Below are 22,372 nucleotides of genomic sequence, written 5' to 3'. Positions count from 1 at the left end.
AGTGTGAGAGCACAGCCTCCACGTCACCTGGGACCTGCCCGGGCCACACGGCAGGGAGCGGAAAAGCACAAAGCGCGTCTCTCTCAGGCCGATCTCCCTTTGCTCAGGCCCACCCTCGCGGCACGGCACGTTCCCCCCCTCCTTCTGCCCCAACCAATTCGTGGGAGAGGGAAAAAAGAAAACAGGACGGCACTTAGGCCTGAAAACGGAAACACGGTCAACGTGAGGAAACTGCTAACTGTCCTCTCTTTTCAAAATCACCTGACAGGTGCGTGTTGACGGGACCTTAGCAAAGATCAAAACAGAACATCAAAAGCCAAGCATCGCTGCCTTGATCCCTTTCCGTGAGCAAGGCAGGGCATAAATAAATAAATACATAAATAACATAACTAACATGAAAAGGCACGGCTGGGCGTGACATCGATGGCTTTGGGAAATGTACTCAAAATCCCCACCCAGGATGCCAGAGCTGAATTCTCAAATATCGACGCTGCCCCGGACCCTAATCCCTGCCCATCTGTCCACAGCAGCCAAGGCCCCTTGTGTGGGGACAGTAAGGACACTCCTGGGACCAGGCTGGCGGGACACCAGCAACTTCCCATTGGTTCGCTGTGCCCCTCCCTGGGGACGACTCTGGGCCCAGCCAGGCAGCAGCCTCATCACCACATTTCCTTGCTACCCCGGACTCGGGTGCCCCATGCCTCAGAAACGCGATTTTATGAAGTGTTCTGACAGTTACTCTCTCTTCTCCAGGATCCTATCCTTGCCAACAAAAGGAAAGGAGGCTTTAGTACAGTGTCACTCAAAACAGGTAGGAATGACCTTAAGCAACTATCCCTGTTTTCAGATTTGTGTTTGGCAGCAGAAGTTTCAAACTAGAGGCTGAACCTCAAAGTTGCTAGGATTCCGAAACAATCAGCAGAGTCTGGCTGATCAGACCTGTCCTCCTCAAAGGAAAAGCTGAGGCCCCAGTCCCCTGCAGACTGCCCTGGGGCACAGTGACAGTCTAGGGGCAGAGTGGGAGACACCCCCGCCCCCCGCCCCCCCCCCCCCCCCCCCCCCCGACTCATGCTACCTCCCTGGCCAGGTCCGGGTGAGGCCCAACTATGAGGATCAACTCAGTCCATTCCTTTTAGAAAGACCCTGGGAAAATGGTTCCACCCCCCAGAAACCGGCCCTGCACCTGCTCCACTGGGCAATGGACGCTGACACCACTCTGTGCTGGGCCCCTGGCTCCGTGCAGCCTGAAGGTTGCGCCTACAGGTGCGAGACCTCTGCACTGGCCGCGTGCCCAGGTGCTGCTTTCCAGAAGGTCCGAGAATGGAGCTACCCTCCTACCCTGGGCAGGGCTGGAGAGGCCCTGCCCCTCACAGGCCTCTGCAGAAAGCACCCAGCGGGGCAGACTCCGTGCGGGCCCCGAGTCCGGACGCAACTCACCCAGAGAACCTGGGCCGCAAGGGGACCCAGAGCCGGAAGAGCTGAGAAGTAAGGCGAACGACCACCTACTCCGGACTCCTCTCTCAGGCCCACCAAGGTGGCCAGCCACGGCCTTCACACCTCCAGTGACACGCTGCCCCTACCAGCATCCAGTGCACCCACGGGGCGCTCAAGCTCCCCTGTGCCCAGGCAGAGCCCTACCTCCCCGAGGTCCTGGCACAGCCCGTGGGCCTGCTCCCACCCCGAGTGCACAAGGAGCACCCCCAGCCCTTCTCAGCGGAAACCCCAGCAGCGCTCGGCCGTGGCTCTAATGGCGCTGGTCCCCAGCTACCCGCACCCGCAGCTCCCGACTGCGCCATGACCGACCCCGGCTCGGCACGCGCCAGCCATCCAGGGTCCCGGGTCTTTGGTGGCGGCACACAAGCCCAATCTCGGGCTCGGACAGCCATCCCACACCGACACCACGCACAGCCAGAGCTTGTGACAGGATCACTTCAGCCGCATAAAGCCTCCAGTGACTGCGTCTCCCCTCTGAACCATCCAGCGACTCCTCTGCCCTCAGACCTCACACAGGCACCCGCGGGTCACAGCACAGCTTTCCGGTGGAGCCGTCCACCGCACACAAGGCGGGGCTGAGAATTCTCTCCCCGAGCCGCATACGACAATGACCGACACCGCCTGTCTGCTGGGCTACGACATGCAACGCTGTTAGTCATTAAATAAACCTGTATCATTCATCAGTGCAATTGTTACAAACAAGGTATCTCTTCTTACAGAATACCTACACGCAGATTTGCAATCTGCCCATTTCTAAAGCCTTCCAAGGGTTAGAGTCGCCATGATTCCACACAATGGTCCTCAGAGGCTTCAAAGTGCCACATGTGGTTTCTCCAGAAGCAGCATCTCCTGGAGGGCTCTGCAAGGGCAGCCGGCGGCCCGCCCCGCCCCGCCCCACCCCTGTGGACAGAGCCGAGCCGCACAGCCCAGGTGTGAGTGAGCCCTGCCCACAACCGCAGCCTTGGGGATGGTGACCCGGCTCACGTCACCTCCCGGCACCCCAGCAGGCCGGCGGAGGCCCTCTGACCTCACCGCTATCCCCGTCCTCGGGTTCTAGGAGCAATGACCAAGACGTTCGGTCCCCAACGGTGAAGACCAATCAACCAAACGCCGCATGTTTTGTCCTCTGGACACCAAGCAACTGAGACTGTGGAACCACCCGGAGGACGACCGAGTCTCCCCGCCCCGGTGCGCGCAAGGACTAGGAGGCAGCGCCGCGGGGCCTCCCTTCTGTCGGAACTGGCAGTGAATGCTGTTGGAGCGGTCCTTGGTCCGAGTGTAGGCAGTCAGTTTACTGGCTACTTCTTCGGTGTGCGCCTCCCAAGATCAATCCCCGTCGGGAAACTCCTCAAAGAGAAGCCGCGAGACCCGGTGGCGCAGTGCCAGGCACGGTCGGTATCAGGACAGGGGCAGCGCTGCGGAAGGTACCTCTTTAGATGGTGAGCAAACGCAGCACTGAGACAACACAGCCGACCCGTGAGGCCAGGGGACCCTCGCGCAGTGAGGACAATTAACGGAGGACACCGCCACCACGAGAAGACAACGCTCCAGTGGCAAGGAAGGGCCGTGTGTACACAGGTGCCACAGGCCACCCCGGGGGCAGGGAAAACAACCCAGCACGTCCATGAACTGCGTTCCAGAGCTCTACTTTTCCACCAAACTCTCCTTGCCTTTAGGCATTAGAAGGCTTGAATCAAACAACTGAATGGAGAAGTACAAACATCAACGGAAGTACAGTTCTGGAAAGTGCTAGCAGTCCTCCCTGCCGGAGCTAGCTGTCCGCAGGCCTCCAACCTCAGCCCGTCCTTGCACACGCCGCACGGCCCATTTCGTTAATATGCGACTGTGAGAATCCAAAACAGAGATACTGAGGAAGAGCGAAATTAGGTTTTGTATGAACTTTTCAGCCGACAATGACCCAAGGACTGTCCAGTGCCCCCAGCACCCGAGGTGGAGATACAAGCCGTGGGAACAAGGCCGTTTCTGCTTTACCAACAGCCAAATGGGACTTGGTCAGAGGACAGGGGGTGGTTGGTTCACAGGGGCAGGACCCGGTGTTCGCTTTCACCGCAGTCACCTTCCTCTTCGCGCAGTCGACCGCTGCATCTGAGCTCTACTCGTAGAGCAGAAACTTTTTTATGGGGTCCGGCAGAGGCAGCGAGGGAATCAGATGGAGTCGGTATTTGCCAAGAGCTCTTCTCACAGCCACCCGGCACAGGTTCAGCAAGGTCCTGGGGACACCTGGAACGCCATGGAAGAGAGGGACAGAGAGGGAGGGAGGTTAATTCCTCTCCGAAGCCTGAAGACGGAAGGCTGGCTGCGACTGACAGAACGCACTGACACTCACTGCCAACTGCCCAGCTTCACAGGGGACAGGGCAGTCCCTGGCGAGGAAGGTCTTGTCACCTGCTCCTCCCCCGCCTGCCCAAGGGGTGAGAGCTTCGTTCCCCGGGGCACCTGCTCACCGTGACGGCCCCTCCTTGACCGTGTTTCGTTTCCTAGAGAGAAACAAGGGCCGACGACAGAAGGCCCCGCCAGATGTCAGCAACTGACCCACACGCGCGCAGTCAGCCTCCGCTCTCGGTCAAGTCCAGAAACCCCAAGGGGGGCCAGGACAGACAGGCCAAGCAGTATGTGAGGCGTGCGGGCCCACAATGTTGCTCTGGGGCAGGAGAGCCCAGCCACGGCTGTGCCCCGTGGAGCAGGCAGGACGCAGGAGGCTCCACTCCCCCGGGGTGCCTCCCGCTGACCACCGACCAACTCTTCCGGGGAAGCCCCGGCAGGCAGGAGCGGGTTCTAATGACAGCCTTCGGAAACCCCAACCACAAAAACACAACAACCTAAAGTTCTATGAGAGGTAAGGGTGGGGGCAAAGGTATTCAACCCAGACGCCCTCGAGACCCAGGTGAGAATGAGGCCGGGCGCGGGCAGGTCGCAGAGGGCACGCAGCAGCCTGCAGAGGCGCACAAGGTCAATTTCTGAGTCCCAGAGACGGACTCTGGCAACAAGACCAAGCCCCAGATCAACTGCAAACAGCCTATCGATTTGTTAATTCGTTAGCAAAACCGTTCTTCCGAAATAAGCGCACTATGGGCTTTATCCTAACAAAAATCAGAGGTACCACACAATAAAAACAACATATTGGTGTGGAACCGAAGAAGGGGGTGAGGACCCCTGGAGGGGGCAGGGCCGGCAGTCTGGTGTCAGGCCAACATTTAAAAACCGTGTGTCAGAGAGAGAACTGGGGGGCCACAGAGCAGAGCAAAGGGGTAAAGAGCACATAATTTCAGGCACTCTGAGAACACGCGCTTCCACGGATGTCTTTGTGTCTAGGAATTTGAAAAGAAAAGACCCATCTGGAAGTACTCTCGAAAATTCCTAGCCGTAACTGAAGATTCTGACTAAGTGCTCAGTTGGAGGCTTTTTTCATCCCTGCCACTCGACTCCTTCAACCGACCCAAACAGCCTGCGAGTCAGAACGGAAGTCAGGCCACTTACTTCTGGCCTCTTTAAAGACCTGCAGTGCCTCGGGGTCCACCTTCCTTCTGCCTCTCGACTCTGGGCCCAAGGAGTCCCACGTCACCAGGCTCAGGTTGGCTCCAAACTCCACGAGCAGGCTCACGAAGGCGGCCTCGCAGCCGTGGCGCAGGACGGCATCCATGACGCAGCCGGGGGAGCCCCTGTAGAAGCCCTGCGTGTTGACGGGGCCATTGCAGTTGAAGTCGGGGTTCGCCCCCGCCTGGAGAAGCAGCTTGAAGCACTGGAGGTTGTGGTAGGCTGCGCTGATGTACAAGGGGCAGACCACCAGGGAGGTGAGGCGCCGCGAGAAAGGGGGCCGGATGTCAGGAGTCAGGTGGTGGTTGACATCAACGTCAGCCCCGTACCTGCAGGGGAGGCACAGGGACAGTCAGACCCAAGTCGGCAGCTTCCCACGGCACCCTCGGGAGACAGCCTGACCTCCGTGAGCACCGGGGCGCCGCACAGGAGCCTCCACAGATCACAAGGGTCTCGTGACTTCCAGCAAAGGTAAGACAGCGGTTAAGAACTTGGAATCCACTCACCAAGAAATTTACAAGGGAACTCTCTAAACCCTCTGAAGAGCCAACAATTCCACAGCTATTTCAGCTACTTCAAAGCAAAGGAAAAAAAAGGAAAAACTCCAAAGTCATCTTACGAAATTGGCCAAACAATCCCAAAACCCGACAAAGGCCCCACCACAAAGACAAACTACCAACCGATTGCAATTGTGAGTATCAATTTAACAACCTTCAATAAAATGTTAGCAAAGAGAATCCAAAAGTATATTAAAAAGGCAACGTACCATGACCTCATGAGGATTATTCCAAGAATGCAAGGGCAGTTCCAGTATTAGAAATTCCATTAACACAGTCCATCATATTCACAGAACTAAGGGGGAAACCACGATTATCTCTACAGGTGGGAAAAAAAACTTGAAGGCATGTGACAAAACTCAACACTAATGCAGGTTCGTAAATACTCAATAAAATAAGAAGTGGTGGACATTTCCTTCTCAAGACAAGACCCAGATGTCGGAGTCTCACCTAATGGGGGGCAAACAGGGGCGGCTCTCCTCCTGGAGCCCACTCTCCTGCCTACTCTCAGTTAGGCATTTCAAACAAAAGTGTTAGCGCAACCAGACAAGAGAAAGCAATCAGCCAATTAAGATGAGAAAGAAAAGGAAAAACCTTCCCTATTTTCAGAAGGTATGATTATGTCTGGAAAGTCCTGAATAATTAATAAAAATACAATAAGCAATGAGAGAATTTATTAAGTACGTTAATAAAGCTATAAAACCAACAGCCTTCATATATACAAACAAAAACAAGTTCAAAAACAAAACGGAAAAGACCTCGTTTATGACAGCAAAATTAAAGTGAGCTGTCTAAGCATAAACCTAATGGTACGTGTCTAAAATGTGCATGAAGGAAGTTATAAAATACTACTGAAGGCATCACACAAGTAGCTCTCGGAAAAGGAAAGACCCACCACCGTTGCCTTGGCGAGGAAGGGTCTACATTAAGAGGTCAATTTTCCCTAAGTTTATTACATAAATGAAAATCCCATTCGAGAACTAAATAAGTTCATTATAAATATAAACAAATAATAGTAACATCCCTGGAGTTATAGAAGTTGATTAGAAAGGTCATTTGGAAGAGCAAATAAGGAAAGCTGTAAAAGCAAAGGTTTTTAACATGAAAATTGAAGAAAAACTTTTACATAGAAAAAAAAAAAAAACCCAGCATAAGCAAAGTAAAGCAGTATGTACAAAATTAGGGGAATGTTGCTGTTAAGGATATACAAAATTAGGGGAATGTTGTTGTTAAGGATATTAAGGATTAATATCCTTAATATATAAAGAGCTAATAAACGGAAAAGATCAACTGCTCTATTGGAAATGAGCTAGAGAGGCTTAGCCATGTAAAAATGGAGGCTCAGCCTCGCTCATAACACAAATGCAAATTAAAACTACCTTTACACCTGAAATTAATACAACACTATGTCAACTATAGTTTAAAAAAAGAAAAACTAGGGATGCCCGGGTGGCACAGTCGTTAAGTATCCGACTCCTGATCTTGGCTCAGGTCATGATCTCACAGTTTGTGAGTTCAAGCCCCACGTCGGACTCCGTGCTGATGGTGTGGAACCTGCTTGAGATTGTCTCTCCTTCTCTCTGCCCCTCCCCAGCTTGTACCCACTCTCTCTCAAAGTAAATAAAAGAAACTTTAAAATTTTTTTAAAAAAAGAAAACAAGAGAAACTACCCTGAGATACCACTTCTCACCTATCAGACGGGGATAAATCCAAAATTTTATTGACCAGGCTCTAAAGAAACAAGAAGTCTCGTTCAGTTCTGGCGGCAATACAAAATGGAACCGTCCCTACAGCAGGAAATTTGGCAACAGCTGGCAAAGTTACGTATGCATTTACCCTCTGACCCATCCATCACACTCTTGGAATCTATTCCCAAGATACATCTGCACAATTCTGAAAAGAAGCATGCACACAATTCATTGAAACATCATCCATAACGGCTGAAGACAGGAAACAACCCACAGGTCCCTCAACAGGAGACCGGCTGAATACACTGTGCTCCACCCGCATAAAGCCGCGCTGTACCACAATGAAAAGGCGTGAGGAGTGTCGCTAAAGACTGCTCTGGATGACCTCCAGAATACGTTTCACAAGTGAGAAAGGCAGGACAGTCAAAGTGCGTAGTATGCTACTGTTTATCTGGGGGAAAGCGGTTGCAACACAACACTCCTAGACATATCCACACTAGGCTTACAACTTAACAAGGGGGAATAAACCATAAAAGTTTTTAAATGGTCATCTACAGGGGAGTCGAAGGAGACCAGCATAGAAGTTGCTAGACTTTTTAAGTGTACTTTGTTTTATAGATTTGACTTTGGAACCAGCTAAATCTATGTCGTGAAACAAATTAAATAAAAAGCAATCCCCAAAAATTAAAAGCAAAAGAAACCACTTTAACCCAACTGTGTAGCCACCTGGTGCCATCACGTCCTGCCTGCAGGGTGGCTCCTCTTTGCAAAACAACCAGACGATCCAGACCACTCCCAGCATCAGATTCACCTAGAAGAACCCAAGACAGGAAGCACAGCTTGCCAGTAGGACAGCTTCATGCAACACCCCCCGCTCCCAGATGGGCATGCTCACGGCAGTCCCTGAGCTAACCCTATGGCTGTCCACGAGCTCTTCTCTTCTGAGGCCCGGTGACAGCCCAGACGTGAGGAAATGCATCTCTCACAGGACGGGTGCGTGGGCGGCCAGACCTAGAAGCCTCAATCTTCAGCAGGGCCCATCTCTAAACCATTCCACAAAGGCAGAGTCTTCAGGGTCCCCACAAGGGACCTGCCCTGGTCACTGCGCTCAGGGAAGTCCAAATACACAACTTACTGTCAGGATTTGGAGTTCCCCCAGCCCAAGTGCAAACTACCAACCCAGGTCACTTTAAGCAGAGGCCACTGATTAAAGCACAAAGGGTGGCCTGGCTCAGGTTATCAGTGTCCTGGCAAAGTTTAGAGGACGTCTGCTAAAAAACACTGCCTAGCACAGGGTGTTAGAGCCCACATGGGGTGAGGAGGCATGTGTGGGAGGGGGCAGCAACATTAAGACATCGGTTATAGATGGAGGGACTGCAAAATAAATAAATATGTTAAGGATAAGTGGAACCAGGCCTCTGTCAGAAAAGCCAATAATAAATCTGGAAAGGGAGAAAAGTAAGATGACCCCTGTGGTACCAGATTGGATTAGAAGTATTGGGGTGAACTCAACTGTCACTGTATTTAGAGACAGAAATACAGATAGAAATGTGTATATGTATGGGGCACCTGGGTGGCTCAGTCGGTTAAGCTTCCGACTTCAGCTCAGGTCATGATCTCACGGTGAGTGTGAGCCCCGCATCGGGCTCTATGCTGACAGCTCAGAGCCTAGAGCCTGCTTTGGATTCTGTGTCTCCCTCTCTCTCTACCCCTCCTCTGCTCTGCTCAGTCTCTCTCTGTCTCTCAAAATTGAATAAATGTTAAAAATAAAAATAAAATTAAAGTAAAATAAAATATAAAAAATAAAATAAAATAAAATATAAAAAATAAAATAAAATAAAATAAAATAAAATAAAATAAAATAAAATAAAATAGAAAAGAAACGTGTATATGTAACCTTAGCTCTGTCCAGTCCAAGAGCCCGAAAAGAACAGCCCATAAGCAATAAACACTCCCAGTAACCAGATCTTGGCTTCTAAACACCATTCTCCACTAAAAAGAAGCCAGGACTCCTTGGAGAAATCTCTAATCCCAGAGCTAAGACAAGCACAGTACTAGATGAGCTTAGAATATATTGTTATAGGAGAAAGTAAGGAATTGTTCAAAGGATGTTGGGGGACAGGTCATAAGGACAAAGCTGGGTTCCAGTTTGACAGGGCTCCCTGTAGCCAAATTTAAGACAATCTGAGCATCAAAATAATAAAGTAAGGGATTATGACTCACTGGGAAACCACAGGTCTAAGACAAATAAATGAATACACTAAAAATTTGATAAGAAATAGGATAAACACGTGTTTCACGGTACCCCCCCACAAAATACTTACTAACTAAATAATTACAGAGGGGGAAAAAGAATAGCTTTACAGCGGAGAAACGTGACAGACGCCGCCTTAATCAAAAGATCCAAGCGCGCTCCAGCGGCAACGGGACAAGTGTAATCGGGTGCAACCTGACAGGGCGCGACGAGAAGAGCCCAGCCTCACCCCTGTGAGATTCCCGCCCAGCACGCGCTCCCCGGCTCCCAGTTGGGTCAGCACCTGCCTCCCTGAGCTTCCCCCACACAGCCCTGCAACGCCACACGGGCTCTGTCAGCACGTGTCACTGAAAATAGGGAATCGTGGAAAGCAGTGACGACGGGCCAACGAGCAGGGTCCAGGGCACGGGAAACAGCCTCGTTCTCCACGGTTGGCCAGCAGTTATGTTCTATCACCCGTCCCTTAAGCACTGTTCTGAGTGTCCGAAGGGACTCCTCCCTGAAACCGACACTTCTGCTCTGGGGCAGCACAGGCCTAAGGAAGAAGAAGGAGGGGCACACAGGCCGATGTGCTCACAAGACCATCCGCTGCCCCACGGATGCCACGCAGCATCGTCAGACACCACAAACGCAGACATCGCCTATCCTCTTGGACCACGGAAACATCCTAAAACACGTACCAAACCAAGCAGAGACTGGTGTTTCATTTCACACACTCGATCAATTAAGAAAAAGAGAGCTCGATTTTACAGGGTGATTTTTTTTTTCCCCTCCTTTTCTTAGGGATAGGTGTTCCAAACTGTTTGTAATTTTGGGCAACAGGACAATCTGGTATTAGCTGAGCTACGGGAGAGACAGCCCCTCATAAAAACATACTGGATAAGATCCAGTTCATTTTAATCCTGAATATTTTCCAAAATTCCCCTCCTGCTTTTAATATTCTGGCAAGGCTCCACCGGGACAACTCAGTGAATCAGTATAACTTTTGCACATACAGAAACACCACTCCTTACCTTTTTAAAAAAAAAAAAAAAAAAAACCATCAGCAACATATATCAAGGGAATTTAAAAGCAACAAAATGGAATTTACTTGCAGAGAAACAGCAAATTACAACGTGACAGCAAAGGGCCCTGCATATAAGGGACAATGACTCAAGGCAGGAGCTGACACCGTATGTAGATTGTATTACTTGTTCAGTAACTGAACCACCCCGTTCCTATTTTCCAAGTCAGTAAGTCAATTACCTGGTAATTCAGAGAAAACTTTTTAGTATATGCTCTTGGTACCTCATTGTAAAAGTAACGTCCTAGGCTCCAGTGAGGGAAGGAGATGTCTACTAACAGTAACGCTTTCTCAAACAGCACATCTGTGTGTGGACTTCTGAAGGACGAGCCTGCAGCTAACCCAAAGCAGGTATGCATCATGAACTGACTGAGATGCCTTCAAGGATTTCTGGAACCAAGATGAAATTTCACTGACCGATCCTACTCACGAATATTTCCAAATTAATGACTAACATTCTCCAAGATGCAAAGACAGGGGACTGAGGTGGCTTAGATCATCAAGCTAAAAATACTTAAAAAGAAGGCAAAAACCATCACAGCTTTATCACCTTCTAGCAAAACAACCATATTACCCTCATTTGTCTCTCCAAAAGCCAATTCCGTGGTCACTTAAAAAAAATTTTTTTGGGGGCGCCTGGGTGGCACAGTCTGTTAAGCGTCTGACTTCAGCCAGGTCACGATCTCGCGGTCCGTGAGTTCGAGCCCCGCGTCGGGCTCTGGGCTGATGGCTCAGAGCCTGGAGCCTGTTTCCAATTCTGTGTCTCCCTCTCTCTGCCCCTCCCCCGTTCATGCTCTGTCTCTCTCTGTCCCAAAAATAAATAAACGTTGAAAAAAAAATTTTTTTTTGATGGAGTAGATATATTGTCGGTACCTGGTTCAAAACCCACATTCTGTGCTGGGCATGGGGGACGGCAGACCTCCTGCTCCTCAGAACCACACCCACTGGGGCCTGGCACAATGGGACCCTTATAATCCTTTCCACACTGCAAACTGCCTACCTCAACTACACTCTGTCCAACCGCAGAACAAAATGCCTCCAGAGCAAGGCACGGAAAAAGGCACCTTGGTAGAAAGAAGTCACTGGAGGCAGAATATGAAAACGTAATCTTGTTCAGATTTTTTTTTTTTCAACGTTTATTTATTTTTGGGACAGAGAGAGACAGAGCATGAACGGGGGAGGGGCAGAGAGAGAGGGAGACACAGAATCGGAAACAGGCTCCAGGCTCCGAGCCATCAGTCCAGAGCCCAATGCGGGGCTCGAACTCACGGACCGCGAGATCGTGACCTGGTTGAAGTCGGACGCTTAACCGACTGCGCCACCCAGGCGCCCCCAGATTTTTTAAAAGTTAACTATTAGTACAATTAAAATAAGACCAAAAATAAGTAAGTTAATTAACCAAGTAAGTAAGTACAAGTAAGTAAGTAAATAAGACCATAAACCATGTAAAGTAACAGAAAGCGGGGCGCCTGGGTGGCTCAGTCGGTTAAGCGTCCGACTTCAGCTCAGGTCATGATCTTGTGGTTTGTGGGTTCAAGCCCCGCATGGGGCTCTGTGCTGACAGCTCAGAGCCTAGAACCTGCTTCAGATTCTGTGTCTCCCTCTCTCCCTCTCTCTCTGCCCCTCCCCTGCTCACTTTCTCCGTCGTTCTCCCTCTCAAAAATAAAATTAAAAATAAAATTTTAAAAATTTTAAGTAAAATAAAATACAGAGAAAGCAAAGAAAATACAGATCATGGAACATGATACAAACTAAGGAACAGCTAAAGAACGAAAAGACAGACACAGACCTAACATCAACTATGGCAATAATGTTGACTCTATTAAAAAACAAAGAAGCCCATACATGCAAAGAAGAAAGGTGAGCACCCAAAGAACCACTTAAACCCAGAGTAAAACTAAGTGGCAGAATGCTATGTAAATGAGCCTTCAGTGAAACCTATAGTTACCTTTGGTTTCGATAATGTGCATACAACCCACAGGCAAGAACTTCTAGGGGCTCAATTAGCATCAAAACATAGGAAGCAAAAAATACTAGAAATAAAAGGGGACACTGACAAATCACAACAGTGATTAAAGACCAACAGACTTCTCTAAACTTGTGGCAGATCCAATGGCTAAAAATGTAAAAAAAAAAAAAAAAAAAGAGAAAGAGAGAGAGAGAGAGAGAGAGAAAGAGAAAGAGAAAAAAAGAAACAAGAAAAAAAGAAAAAAAGAGGGGCCATGAAACACAATTGAGGCTACCATACTGTACTACGCAACTAAAACACCCACGGTCATGTACTTTGTTCAAGCAACCACAACAATGTAGTTCGACATTAAAAAAATAACAAACTCAAAAGAATCCCCCAAATGCAAATTACATACTCTACATTACCTGTGCACAATACTATGCAATTGGTTCATACAAAGTTGTATTCAACCCTTCTCCTCCATAGCCATAAGAACAAAGAGGAGAGCGACTTCAATAATACCAATTTCAAAATGAGGAAAAAACTTAGCAGATATGACCGAAGCTATAGGCAAAGACAAATTAATAATCTTGAAAGCTGACACTTCAAGAAAAAAAATAATCATTCGACGGCAAAAGTTTGGGGAAAAATAAAGTAAGGCAAATGGGAAAAAATTAAAACAAATTAACCAGTAACCACAAAAATAAGACAACTGATAGAGCTAAGAAGGAGCTGTTTAGAAAGACCTACAATAGACAAATCTTTTAACAAGCCTAACGTGAGATAGAGAGAGGCAAACACAGACAACAAGGAATGAGAACACGGCCACAGGAACTAGCAGCATTGGGGCCACGCCCCCCGCAGGGACCCATGCGGCACAAGGGTGGCCGGGCCTCCACAGTACTGACCTGATGAGGGCCTTCAGAATGTCAGCCCTGCCCACACGCGAAGCGTGGTAGACTGGGGTGCTGCGGTGGTGCCGGCTTCCGTTGGGGTCGGCGCCGGCTTCCAGGAGGATCTGGGCGCTCTCCAGGTGCCCGTTCACCACAGCCACGTACAGGGCGGTCTGTCCCTTTACATCCACGAGGTCCACCTCGGCCCCTTTCCGGATAAGGAAGTCCACACAGTTGCCATGGCCGGCAGTGGCCGCGATCCTCAGCGGTGTGCAGGGCAGCCAGCCGCAGCACCAGACAGACTTCTCGTTGATGCGGCTAAGAAAGAACATAGGGGAGCCAGGCTGTGAGGGGCAGCCTGGAAAACTGACGAGCCGCTCGGCTTCCTCTCATACTGGTACCTACATGAAACAGACAGCAGGAGGGCAACCTCTTCAGACGGACACTCCTGTGCTTTAAGAATGCCCCCACGTGCGTTGTTTTATGAAATGCTGGATCCGTGCACGTGGCACAGCAGATCTGAAGGGCCCATTCCACGGCAGAGGAAACTGAGGCACAGGCAGACAGATGGGCACTAGGGCTGAGATCTCAGATTTCCTGATTCTCGGTCCAGAGCTCTCTGCTCCACAAAGGGTAGACGGGTCTGCCCAGGGAGTCAGTGCGGGGTGGAGAGCAGGACACTCACCGGGAATCTGGGTCAGGGTCCCGAGGCCCCTTTTCACCTGCTACCAGCTGTGAAGGCCTGAGGTCGGGCCTCGGCATCCTCACTGGAGCCAGGTGACCGCTGTGGTCCCTCTACCTGTGACACAGCACAAGTCACAGCCTGCAGGAATCACTAAGGCCACACGGGGCTACCCTCCTGGCCAACATCAGCAGAGGGAAACTGGCCAGACTCAGCTCTCATCAAAAGGGAAAATCAGGCCACGGTTCCCTGTCAAGGAGTGCCACGGCCATGCAGTCCACTGACCCACCACGTCCTCCATCAAGACGCGGTTCACTTCACGCTCCCGAGGCAGCTGTGACCAGAGCCTGGTGATCCGGATCACGGAAGCAGTGACGTGCAAATACGTAGTGGGCCAGGGGCTCCTCCTTCGGCGCACTGGCTTCCACTAGCCAAGGAGACCGAGGAACGCTCCAAGGACTCCTCATCAGAGAAGTACACATCAACAGGAAAATATCGTCGAGACAGATTTACTAAACCCCAATAAAACAAGAAAAAAAAGTACTTGGAAAAGCAGTATGAAAACACTTGTCTAAGACCCAGCTGAACTCCGTCTCATTCTATTGTTTTTATTGTTACCTCTGCAAATTCAAGCGTTTCTCTGGGCTTGAGTCGTTCATATTAAATATTCATGTGGAATCCATCTGATGTCTTTGTATGATAATCCTTCCTAGAAATTTACAGCTTTTTTTTTTTTTAATACTGCTATCTATTCTGAACAATAATGCTAAGACATTAGAAGTAGAAAAAGAAACCTACTCTTGTATTGTTAGAAATCCTTCTCTTGGGAGCTATTCATAAAATGTGGCATTAATTTCACCACTCATACGCAGGCTTTTCTTCTATCAACTTCCCTGAAGGGGAAACAGAAACACAGAGCATGAGGAGTTTCCAGTGGCAGGTCAGTTTCAAATCTAGCTGGGACTCCAGTCCTGGACACACAAAACAGAGAACCCCCGGAGGCAAGGAAGATTCTACCCTCTCCCAGGTGTCCCCAGTGGGAAAAAGGTAACATCAACGCTCGCGCTGCTACGAAGGAAGAGCCTGACGGGGTTGGAGGATCTGACGGGCAACACGCAGAGCTCTATGGACAGAGGGAATAAGAAGGTGAGCTCAGAGCAGATCCCAGGAGGGTGAGACACCTGACCTGAGACAGAGCCCCAGGCCCAGGAGGCAGACAACTGGGGACCAGAGAAGCTAGAGGAGAGCACATCAGGGGTGATGTATAAATGGGGTACCTCAGGAAGTCCACGCCCACCAAGAGGTAACCAAATGAAAATAACAAAGGGGAACTTATGTATACAGCTTAGGGTAAAAGGCCACGAAAGACTTGGGGGTGCCTGGGTGGCTCAGCTGGTTAAGCATCTAACTCCTGATCTCAGCTCAGGTCTTGATCTCAGGGTCGTGAGTTCAAGCCCCTCCTTGGGCTCCGTGCTGGGTGTGAAGCCTACTTTAAGAAAATTAAGAAAAATAAAAACTATTTAAAAAAAAAAAAAAGAGCCACAAGAGACTTGGAAGCGGACAGGACCACTGTTGACGACAGTAACAGTGCTGCCATCAGGATTACCATCAAGAAAACTGACACCAGAGAGGGCCAGAAGTTTCCAGGAAATATAAAGGTCAATGACAGAGCGAGACTTGAACTCAGGTCTCCCTACAAGTCTGACCATGCTTCCCCGGTCTCCTTTCTCCCCCTGGCCTGGAAAGCACCAGGGCCTTCACCTGCAGACCAGGAAGTCACATGGACCCTCATGGATCATGCACTTCAGCTCCGCGCAGACCCACGGGGCCCAAGTACCGGGCCAGCCCCAGGACAGTGACGCTCACCTCCGGTAGCTGTCCTCTTGCAACAGGCTCCTGAGGGTCTGGAGGTCCCCCACGTAGGCTGCATCATGGAGCCTTGTGTCCTCACAGTGCTCCAGCGGATGGTCACAAAACTGCTCCCTCAGCCACTCCTTCAGATTAGGACCTGCACTGAAGAGAGGGGTTCCTGTCAGCCAGGGGAAACCCTGCCAACACCAGCCAGGAGGGGGCGCCATCTGCAGCGAGCCCTTTGTCCTCTGGCTACGGGACCCCTCAAATGCTCAAGAACAAATCATTCCCGTGCTCCAGAAAAACAGAGAAATACAGAAAGTTTCCCGTAATGAAAGAACATTCCCGACACCAAACCTGGCAAGGGCAAGAATTTTAAAAACGCTGGTGGGGTGGGAGGTAAGGAGTCAACCGTACTGAAGGATACAGAAGATCCTACATAAAATATTAGCAAGGTTCAATTTAAAATACGTATCAAAAAATCCACCATAGGGGCGCCTGGATGGCTCAGTCGGTTGAGCTTCCGACTTCAGCTCAGGTCATGATCTCGCAGTCTGTGAGTTCGACCCCCACGTCAGGCTCTGTGCTGACAGCTCAGAGCCTGGAGCCTGCTTCGGATTCTGTGTCCCTCTCTCTCTGCCCCTCCCCCACTCATGCTCTGTCTCTGTCTCAGAAATAAATAAACATTAAAAAAAAAAATTTTTTTTAATCCACCATAATATCACTCTACCTATCCCAGGAATGTAGGAGTGTCTTAATATTGGAAAAAACCATAGGATCACCTTCTGAATTACAGAAAGACACTTGCCCTTGGCAAAATTCAACAGCCAAACAAATGCGGCTGTTTGTAACAAGGGGACTGGGTAATGACCTCAGAGGAGTCTACGTGAGTAACTCATCAGCCGGTAACCTAAGATGGGGACACTTCACTAAATATAAGTTACACCTTGATAAGAAGGAAAATTTAAAAACGTGCATATAAATAGAAGGCCAGCCTCGCATAACAGACTATAAACCTGGAAAACAACAAAGACTAGAAGCGGTGAGCACATACCATGCACCCGGGTTAAGAGTCGATGCTAGGAAACTTTTTTTTTTTTTTTTAATATTTTTTTTAATGTTTATTTATTTTTGAGACAGAGAGAGACAGAGCATGAACAGGGGAGGGGCAGAGAGAGAGGGAGACACAGAATCCAAAACAGGCTCCAGGCTCTGAGCGGTCAGCACAGAGCCCGACGCAGAGCTCGAACTCACGGACCGTGAGATCATGACCCGAGCCGAAGTCGGATGCTTAACCGACCGAGCCACCCAGGCGCCCCGATGCTAGGAAACTTTTAAATGGTACCACATAAATGAAGAGGTTTAACAAATCTCTTGGGGGGGGGGGTATTTATTCTTTTAATGTTTATTTACTTATTTTGAGAAAGAGAGCATGCCAGCGGGAGAGGGGTAGAGAATCCCAAGCAGGCTCACAAACCCGTGACATCATGACCTGAGCCGAAACAAGAGTCAGACGCTTAACCGGCTGAGCCACCCAGGTGCCCCATCTTCGGGGTTCTTATATGCAACACAAATATCATAAAAGTTTATCTGGAAATAGGAATGGGAATCATTTTTTTTCAGCACATATGACACGAAATCTACCCTACCAGTTAGTTAACAGAACTGATTATTTGTCATCAGAATAAAAACATAAACAGAATCCACTGCTCAGGAAAGACCTTAATATAAAGATAAATGGGTATCAAAATCTGTAAGGGATAGAAAGAGTAGTTGCTATGGACTGAATGCTTGTGTCTCCCCCAAAAATAATGTTGGAATCTTAACCCCCAAGGTGATGGTTTGAAGAGGTAGTGACTTTGTAGGTGACTGGCTCATGAGAGCAGAACCTTCATGAATGAGATGAATGCCATTATTAAGAGAGACCCCAGAGAGCTCCTGCTCGCCCCCCAGCACGTGAGGACAAGGCACTGCTGCTGTCTATGAACCAACAAGCAGGCCTCCCCCAAAGAATCTGCTGGGGCCTTGGTCTTGGGCTTCCCAACCATCAGAGCTAAGAAAAATAAATCTCTATTGCTTTTAAGCCACCCAGTAGTATATGGTATTGTTATAGCCTGAACGGACTATAGGTAGTCAACAAATCTGTAAAATCAGATACCTACTTGCAAATTCTCGAGTTTTTCACCTGACACTAGAGCTCAGAAATAATCTCCAGATAATCAAGAGTTCTGCATACAACATCACAGACAGGGAGGGGCGTAAGGAAAGCGCACGAACTCGGCTCCCTGCACTCAAGTTCCTGCCTTGCCACCCTGTTCCAGCATGCGACCAGGCACAGAAGGACGCCCCTCCGCAGGTGCACTCCTTCCAATGATGAAGTTGGTTTTTATACTCAAACCGTATCTCTTTTGAGTACCTACTGTATACAAGGCTTGGCCCTGGCACAGTGGGGGTGATGAATGTTTCCTTGCCCTTTAGGACTCAACGGGTCACTGGCAGACGGGCAGGGCAGCAAGGGTTCACAAACACATGGGTCCCTCAAGCTGATCCCACAACACCTGTGGCAGATCAACAGGCAGGCCCCAAGGAACCCTTAGGGCCGCCCCAAGGAACCCTTAGGGCCGCCCCAAACTCTCCTCCACTGCAGTTACCCACAGTCTCACCCCACAGAGTGAAAGAGTTCAAAGCAGGAGGGGTAAGATGCAGAAAACATAGAACAAAGCCTGACAGGTTAAGTGGGGGGCCATGGACTTTTGCTAGGTTCTTCTCCGGGCCTCCCCTCGCTGGCCGCTTTTCAACCCGCTCCCTGGCCCAGCTCAGTGCAGCCTCCTCTTCCCCAGCTCCAGATCCCAGGATAACTTCAAGTTTGTGCTTTTCTGATCAGCTCCTCCACTGTCAACGCAATTACTCCGCAGAGCACTTAGACCTTCACTGGAAATGTCCGCGGCCCCTCCACTCCCGGGCCCGCAACACTCTAAATAACAAAACAGCACTGCACAGATACAAAAGAGCCCTGTATACAGGAGCAGAGCAGCCTTTCTTCCACACGGCTCCCGTCCCTACTGGGAAGGGGCCCTCAGGCCTCCTCTCAGCCCATTCCTCTCCCTCGGGCTGAAATGACAGCCCAGGCACCAAAGGCCTGATACCTGCGGTCAAAGTCAGTATCAGCCGAATCTCAGGATGGAAGGCGCTCTGTCTGACCTGCCCCGGTTCGCTGGGCTGTCCCCCGCCCAGGCAAGGTCTGGCCTGCAGGAGTTCCTCGATAAACGTCTGGTGGACGAATGGAGGGATGAAAAGGCCCACTTGAGCCAGTCTCCAGGTGTAAGAAACTCTTGGGAGACGAACCCGTAAAGTGCAGAGCACACAGAAGCACTCGGTAGGCAGGGCAAGCCCAGACAACTAACACGGAGGAAATCCCGCCACAGGTTAGGGCGAACCTCTCCTCTCCTGTGCTTAGGACGAGGGTCTCAAGGTGGAAACCCTAAGTCTGAGGGCTGTTGTGGGAGGTCGCCGTGAGCCTTCCTCGCTGCCTCCTCTGCCGGTGGGCCCCTGGACATGCTGTGTCACGAAGAGCTCGCCGGGGACGGTGTTATCGCTGTCCCTTGCCTGTGCGTGTGATGTACCTCCCCAGGCAAGCCGTGGGTGGCGGGGCGGAGAAAAAAACACCTGCCCTCGGGAGGGGCTGGCCTCTGGGGGCTTTCCTGACCCGTGCGTTCGGAGCTGGGAGATGATCCATGTCCTACTGTTACAGTTGGGGTCCTATCAAATCCCCACCGGCTCAGGAGCCGGCAGTTAGAAAAGCAAGTTCCACAGGACAGTAACTCCGGCGCGAGGACGTCCACGCGAGGCCGAGGAGCGGGCACACGCAGCGGCCGGGCCGCCCCGCACGGAGAGCCGCGCTGACCCGCCCCCGGCGGCAGGGCGCGGCTGCGTGGGCCCGGCCGGCCGGGGACGAGGAAGCACGGCCCGGGCGCGGCCGCCGCGTCCCCCCCGCGGGGACGCCGGACCCTGCCCTCCGCTGCCCCACCGCCCCCGCGGCCCGGCGGCGGCGCGCACGTTACCTGCGGGCCCCGGCCCGGCCCGCCCGTGGGGGCCGCCGCCCTCCGCCATGGGCGCTCCCGACTTCCCCCGGTCAGCAGCCCCGGCCCGAGAGCGCCCCGCCGACCGGAAGCAGAGCGGCCACAGCCACTTCCGGCGCCGCGGGCAGGTGGGCCGCGTCGGGGGCGCGGCTTCCGGCGAGCGCGCACCTCCCTCGCGGGCTTCCGAGTGGGGCTCCGGCCTCCGGTCCCGACGCCTCCCGTCCCGACGCGAGGCCCAACGAGCGCCGGCAGCGGGGCGCTGGCTTTCCGGGGGCGCGGCCTGTCGGGGGTGCGCGCCGTTGGGCCCGGCGGTGCGGCGGTTTCTGCACGAAAGTGGAGCGGTCTGGAAAAACAAGCTCACCTGGGGGCGGAGCCTAGCGCTCTCCCGCGAGCGCTGGTTGGGCGGCCCCATCCCCGCCCCCGGTAGGGGGCGTGGCCTTGTGCTCGCGGGTGTCTGCGAGACCACGGGCGGGTCGGGAGGCTGGTGGGAATCGGGTTTGTGCGGGGCTGACGGCGCGCTCCCGGGAGTGCGGGTTAAAGAAGGCCTGCGTGGGCAGCAGCGGCCCGCTCCGGAGCAGCCCCGGGAAAGCGTGGATGCGAAGGTGCCGGACTTCCAGCTCGGTTCCCCGCGGCCGGTTCTGATGGCCGGGCGCCACTACGGGGTGCATGTATCAATGTGCTACTAGCAGAATGCACCCCCAGAATGCTTTCTACGAGGGCAGGGCTCTCGTCTATTAAATTGTAGCATTTATTGACTGCCTGACACAAAGCATTTGTTGAATAAATTAGTGAACAAAGGAATAACTTCTGCGCTCTCGCTTCTTGCAACGTTGTCAGTACAGTCAATGTGTGTATTGAGCGTGGGTTCTGGAGCTCGGATTCCCTTGGCCGCAGACCTGGCAGGCCCGCGGGGGTGTTTGGTGGGGGAAGAGGGCTTCCTGCAATGCTGTTTGGACTTGATAACAGCAGACAGCACCCCTGGCAGAGGGTTGGGGGTGACGCCCTTGGTGCTGCACCGCCGGGAACCAGGGGTGTGCCCAGCCCACTGGGTCCGGAATCACAGAAACAACCCAAGTGTCCATCAGCGCTGGAATAGATAGAGTGTGGTCGGGTCATACAATGGAATGATATGCATGTTAGGAAGGACATTCTACGACATGGATGAACCTTGAGGACCTCATGCTAAGTGAAATAAGCCATTCACAAAAGGACAAATGCTGTATGATTCCACTTGTGTGAGGTCCCTGGAGGAGTCAAATTCTTTAGAGAAGGAAAACAGCACAGTGGAGCCAGCGGCTGGGGGCGGGGAGAATGGGGATTTGTTTAAAGGGCACAGTTTGAGTCTGTGAAGATGATAAAGTTCTGGAGATTGACCACAGATCAATCACACAACAGTGTGAATGCACATAACACTGTTGAACTGTACGCTTTAAAAAAGTTAAATATGTGTGCCTGGGTGGCTCAGTTGGTTAAGCGTCTGACTCTTGATTTGGGCTCAGATCATGATCTCACGGTTCATAAGTTCAAGCCCCAGATAGGGGGCTCCATGCTGACAATGTGGAGACTGCTTGGGATTCTCTCTTCCTCCCTAGCTCTCTGCCCCTCCCCCGATCACATGTGCATGCTTGCTCTCTCTTTCCCTCACAGGATAAACTTGGGGGGGGGAACATTTAAAATCATAAAGTCTATGATGTATAAGTTACCACAATTTTTTTTTAATGTTTATTTATTTTTGAGAGAGACAGAAACAGAATTGAAGTGTGTTAGGGGCAGAGAGAGAGGGAGACGCAGAATTGGAAGCAGGCTCCAGGCTCCGAGCTGTCAGCACAGAGCCCGACGCGGGGCTCAAACCCATGAGCCATGAGATCATGACCTGAGCCGAAGTCGGAAGCTCAACCAACTGAGCCCCCCAGGCACCCCTAAATGTTACCATCATTTAAAAAAAAAAAAAAAGGAAGGCTGGCCCCATTTACCCCCACCCCAGAGGTCCTGAAGCAGATGGTCTGAAGTGTGGCCTGGGCCTTCATGATTTTTGAGGCTCAGGTGATTCTAATGTGCAGCCCTGTCCCAATCACCTTCAGCAGTGCTGCCTTCCCAGTCCCCAGGCATCAGTGCCTTTGTATCTAGGGGTTAGGTGGCCAGAGCAGAGCGTCACTCTGTGCCTAGGCCTGGCTTTGATGTTGCCCTCGGAATCCTGTCTCTTCTTGAGAAAGATCTGAGGCCCCACTCCATTCATGGCCTCCCACCCCTCCTCCTAAGTGCCCACCAGGCGAGGACGGTACGGTCAATGCCAGCAGGCGCTGGA

At 51.3% G+C, this 22,372-nt stretch overlaps 1 protein-coding gene across 3 annotated transcripts; it reads right to left on the bottom strand.

Annotated features, from left to right (window-relative positions):
* Window positions 1–3,367: 3,367 nt before the first annotated feature.
* On the bottom strand, window positions 3,368–20,401 carry ASB1 (ankyrin repeat and SOCS box containing 1). Of its 3 annotated transcripts, none has more exons than XM_047846574.1 (5): window positions 20,050–20,401; window positions 16,004–16,145; window positions 13,471–13,773; window positions 4,993–5,378; window positions 3,368–3,735 (listed from the first exon to the last, which is right to left on the bottom strand). In XM_047846574.1, exons 1-5 carry the CDS (start codon window positions 20,096–20,098, stop codon window positions 3,608–3,610), a joined length of 1,008 nt encoding a protein of 335 aa, XP_047702530.1. In that variant the 5' UTR covers window positions 20,099–20,401; the 3' UTR covers window positions 3,368–3,607. The 3 variants fall into 3 exon arrangements, with proteins under 3 accessions (XP_047702530.1, XP_047702528.1, XP_047702529.1); XM_047846572.1 differs by lacking the exon at window positions 20,050–20,401 and adding an exon at window positions 19,595–19,796; XM_047846573.1 differs by lacking the exon at window positions 20,050–20,401 and adding an exon at window positions 19,612–19,795 and having other exon boundaries at window positions 16,004–16,150.
* Window positions 20,402–22,372: the final 1,971 nt, after the last annotated feature.

The sequence above is a fragment of the Prionailurus viverrinus genome, unplaced genomic scaffold, assembly GCF_022837055.1.
Source record: "Prionailurus viverrinus isolate Anna unplaced genomic scaffold, UM_Priviv_1.0 scaffold_39, whole genome shotgun sequence".
NCBI lineage: Eukaryota > Metazoa > Chordata > Mammalia > Carnivora > Felidae > Prionailurus > Prionailurus viverrinus.
The sequence above is the reverse complement of the archived record's forward strand: the minus strand, read 5'-3'. Positions and strand labels throughout refer to the sequence as shown.

What these genes read in the sequence shown, in the direction of transcription:
- ASB1 (XM_047846572.1), bottom strand. Translation starts at nt 19,724, where the DNA reads ATGGATCATCTCCCAGCTCCGAACGCACGGGTCAGGAAAGCCCCCAGA. An exon ending in CAAGAGGACAGCTACCGGAG is followed by an intron (nt 13,774 to 16,003) that starts GTGAGCGTCACT and finishes GTTCTTTCTTAG; the next exon opens with CCGCATCAACGAGAAGTCTG. An exon ending in GGTCTTTAAAGAGGCCAGAA is followed by an intron (nt 3,736 to 4,992) that starts GTAAGTGGCCTG and finishes ATGGCGTTCCAG; the next exon opens with GTGTCCCCAGGACCTTGCTG.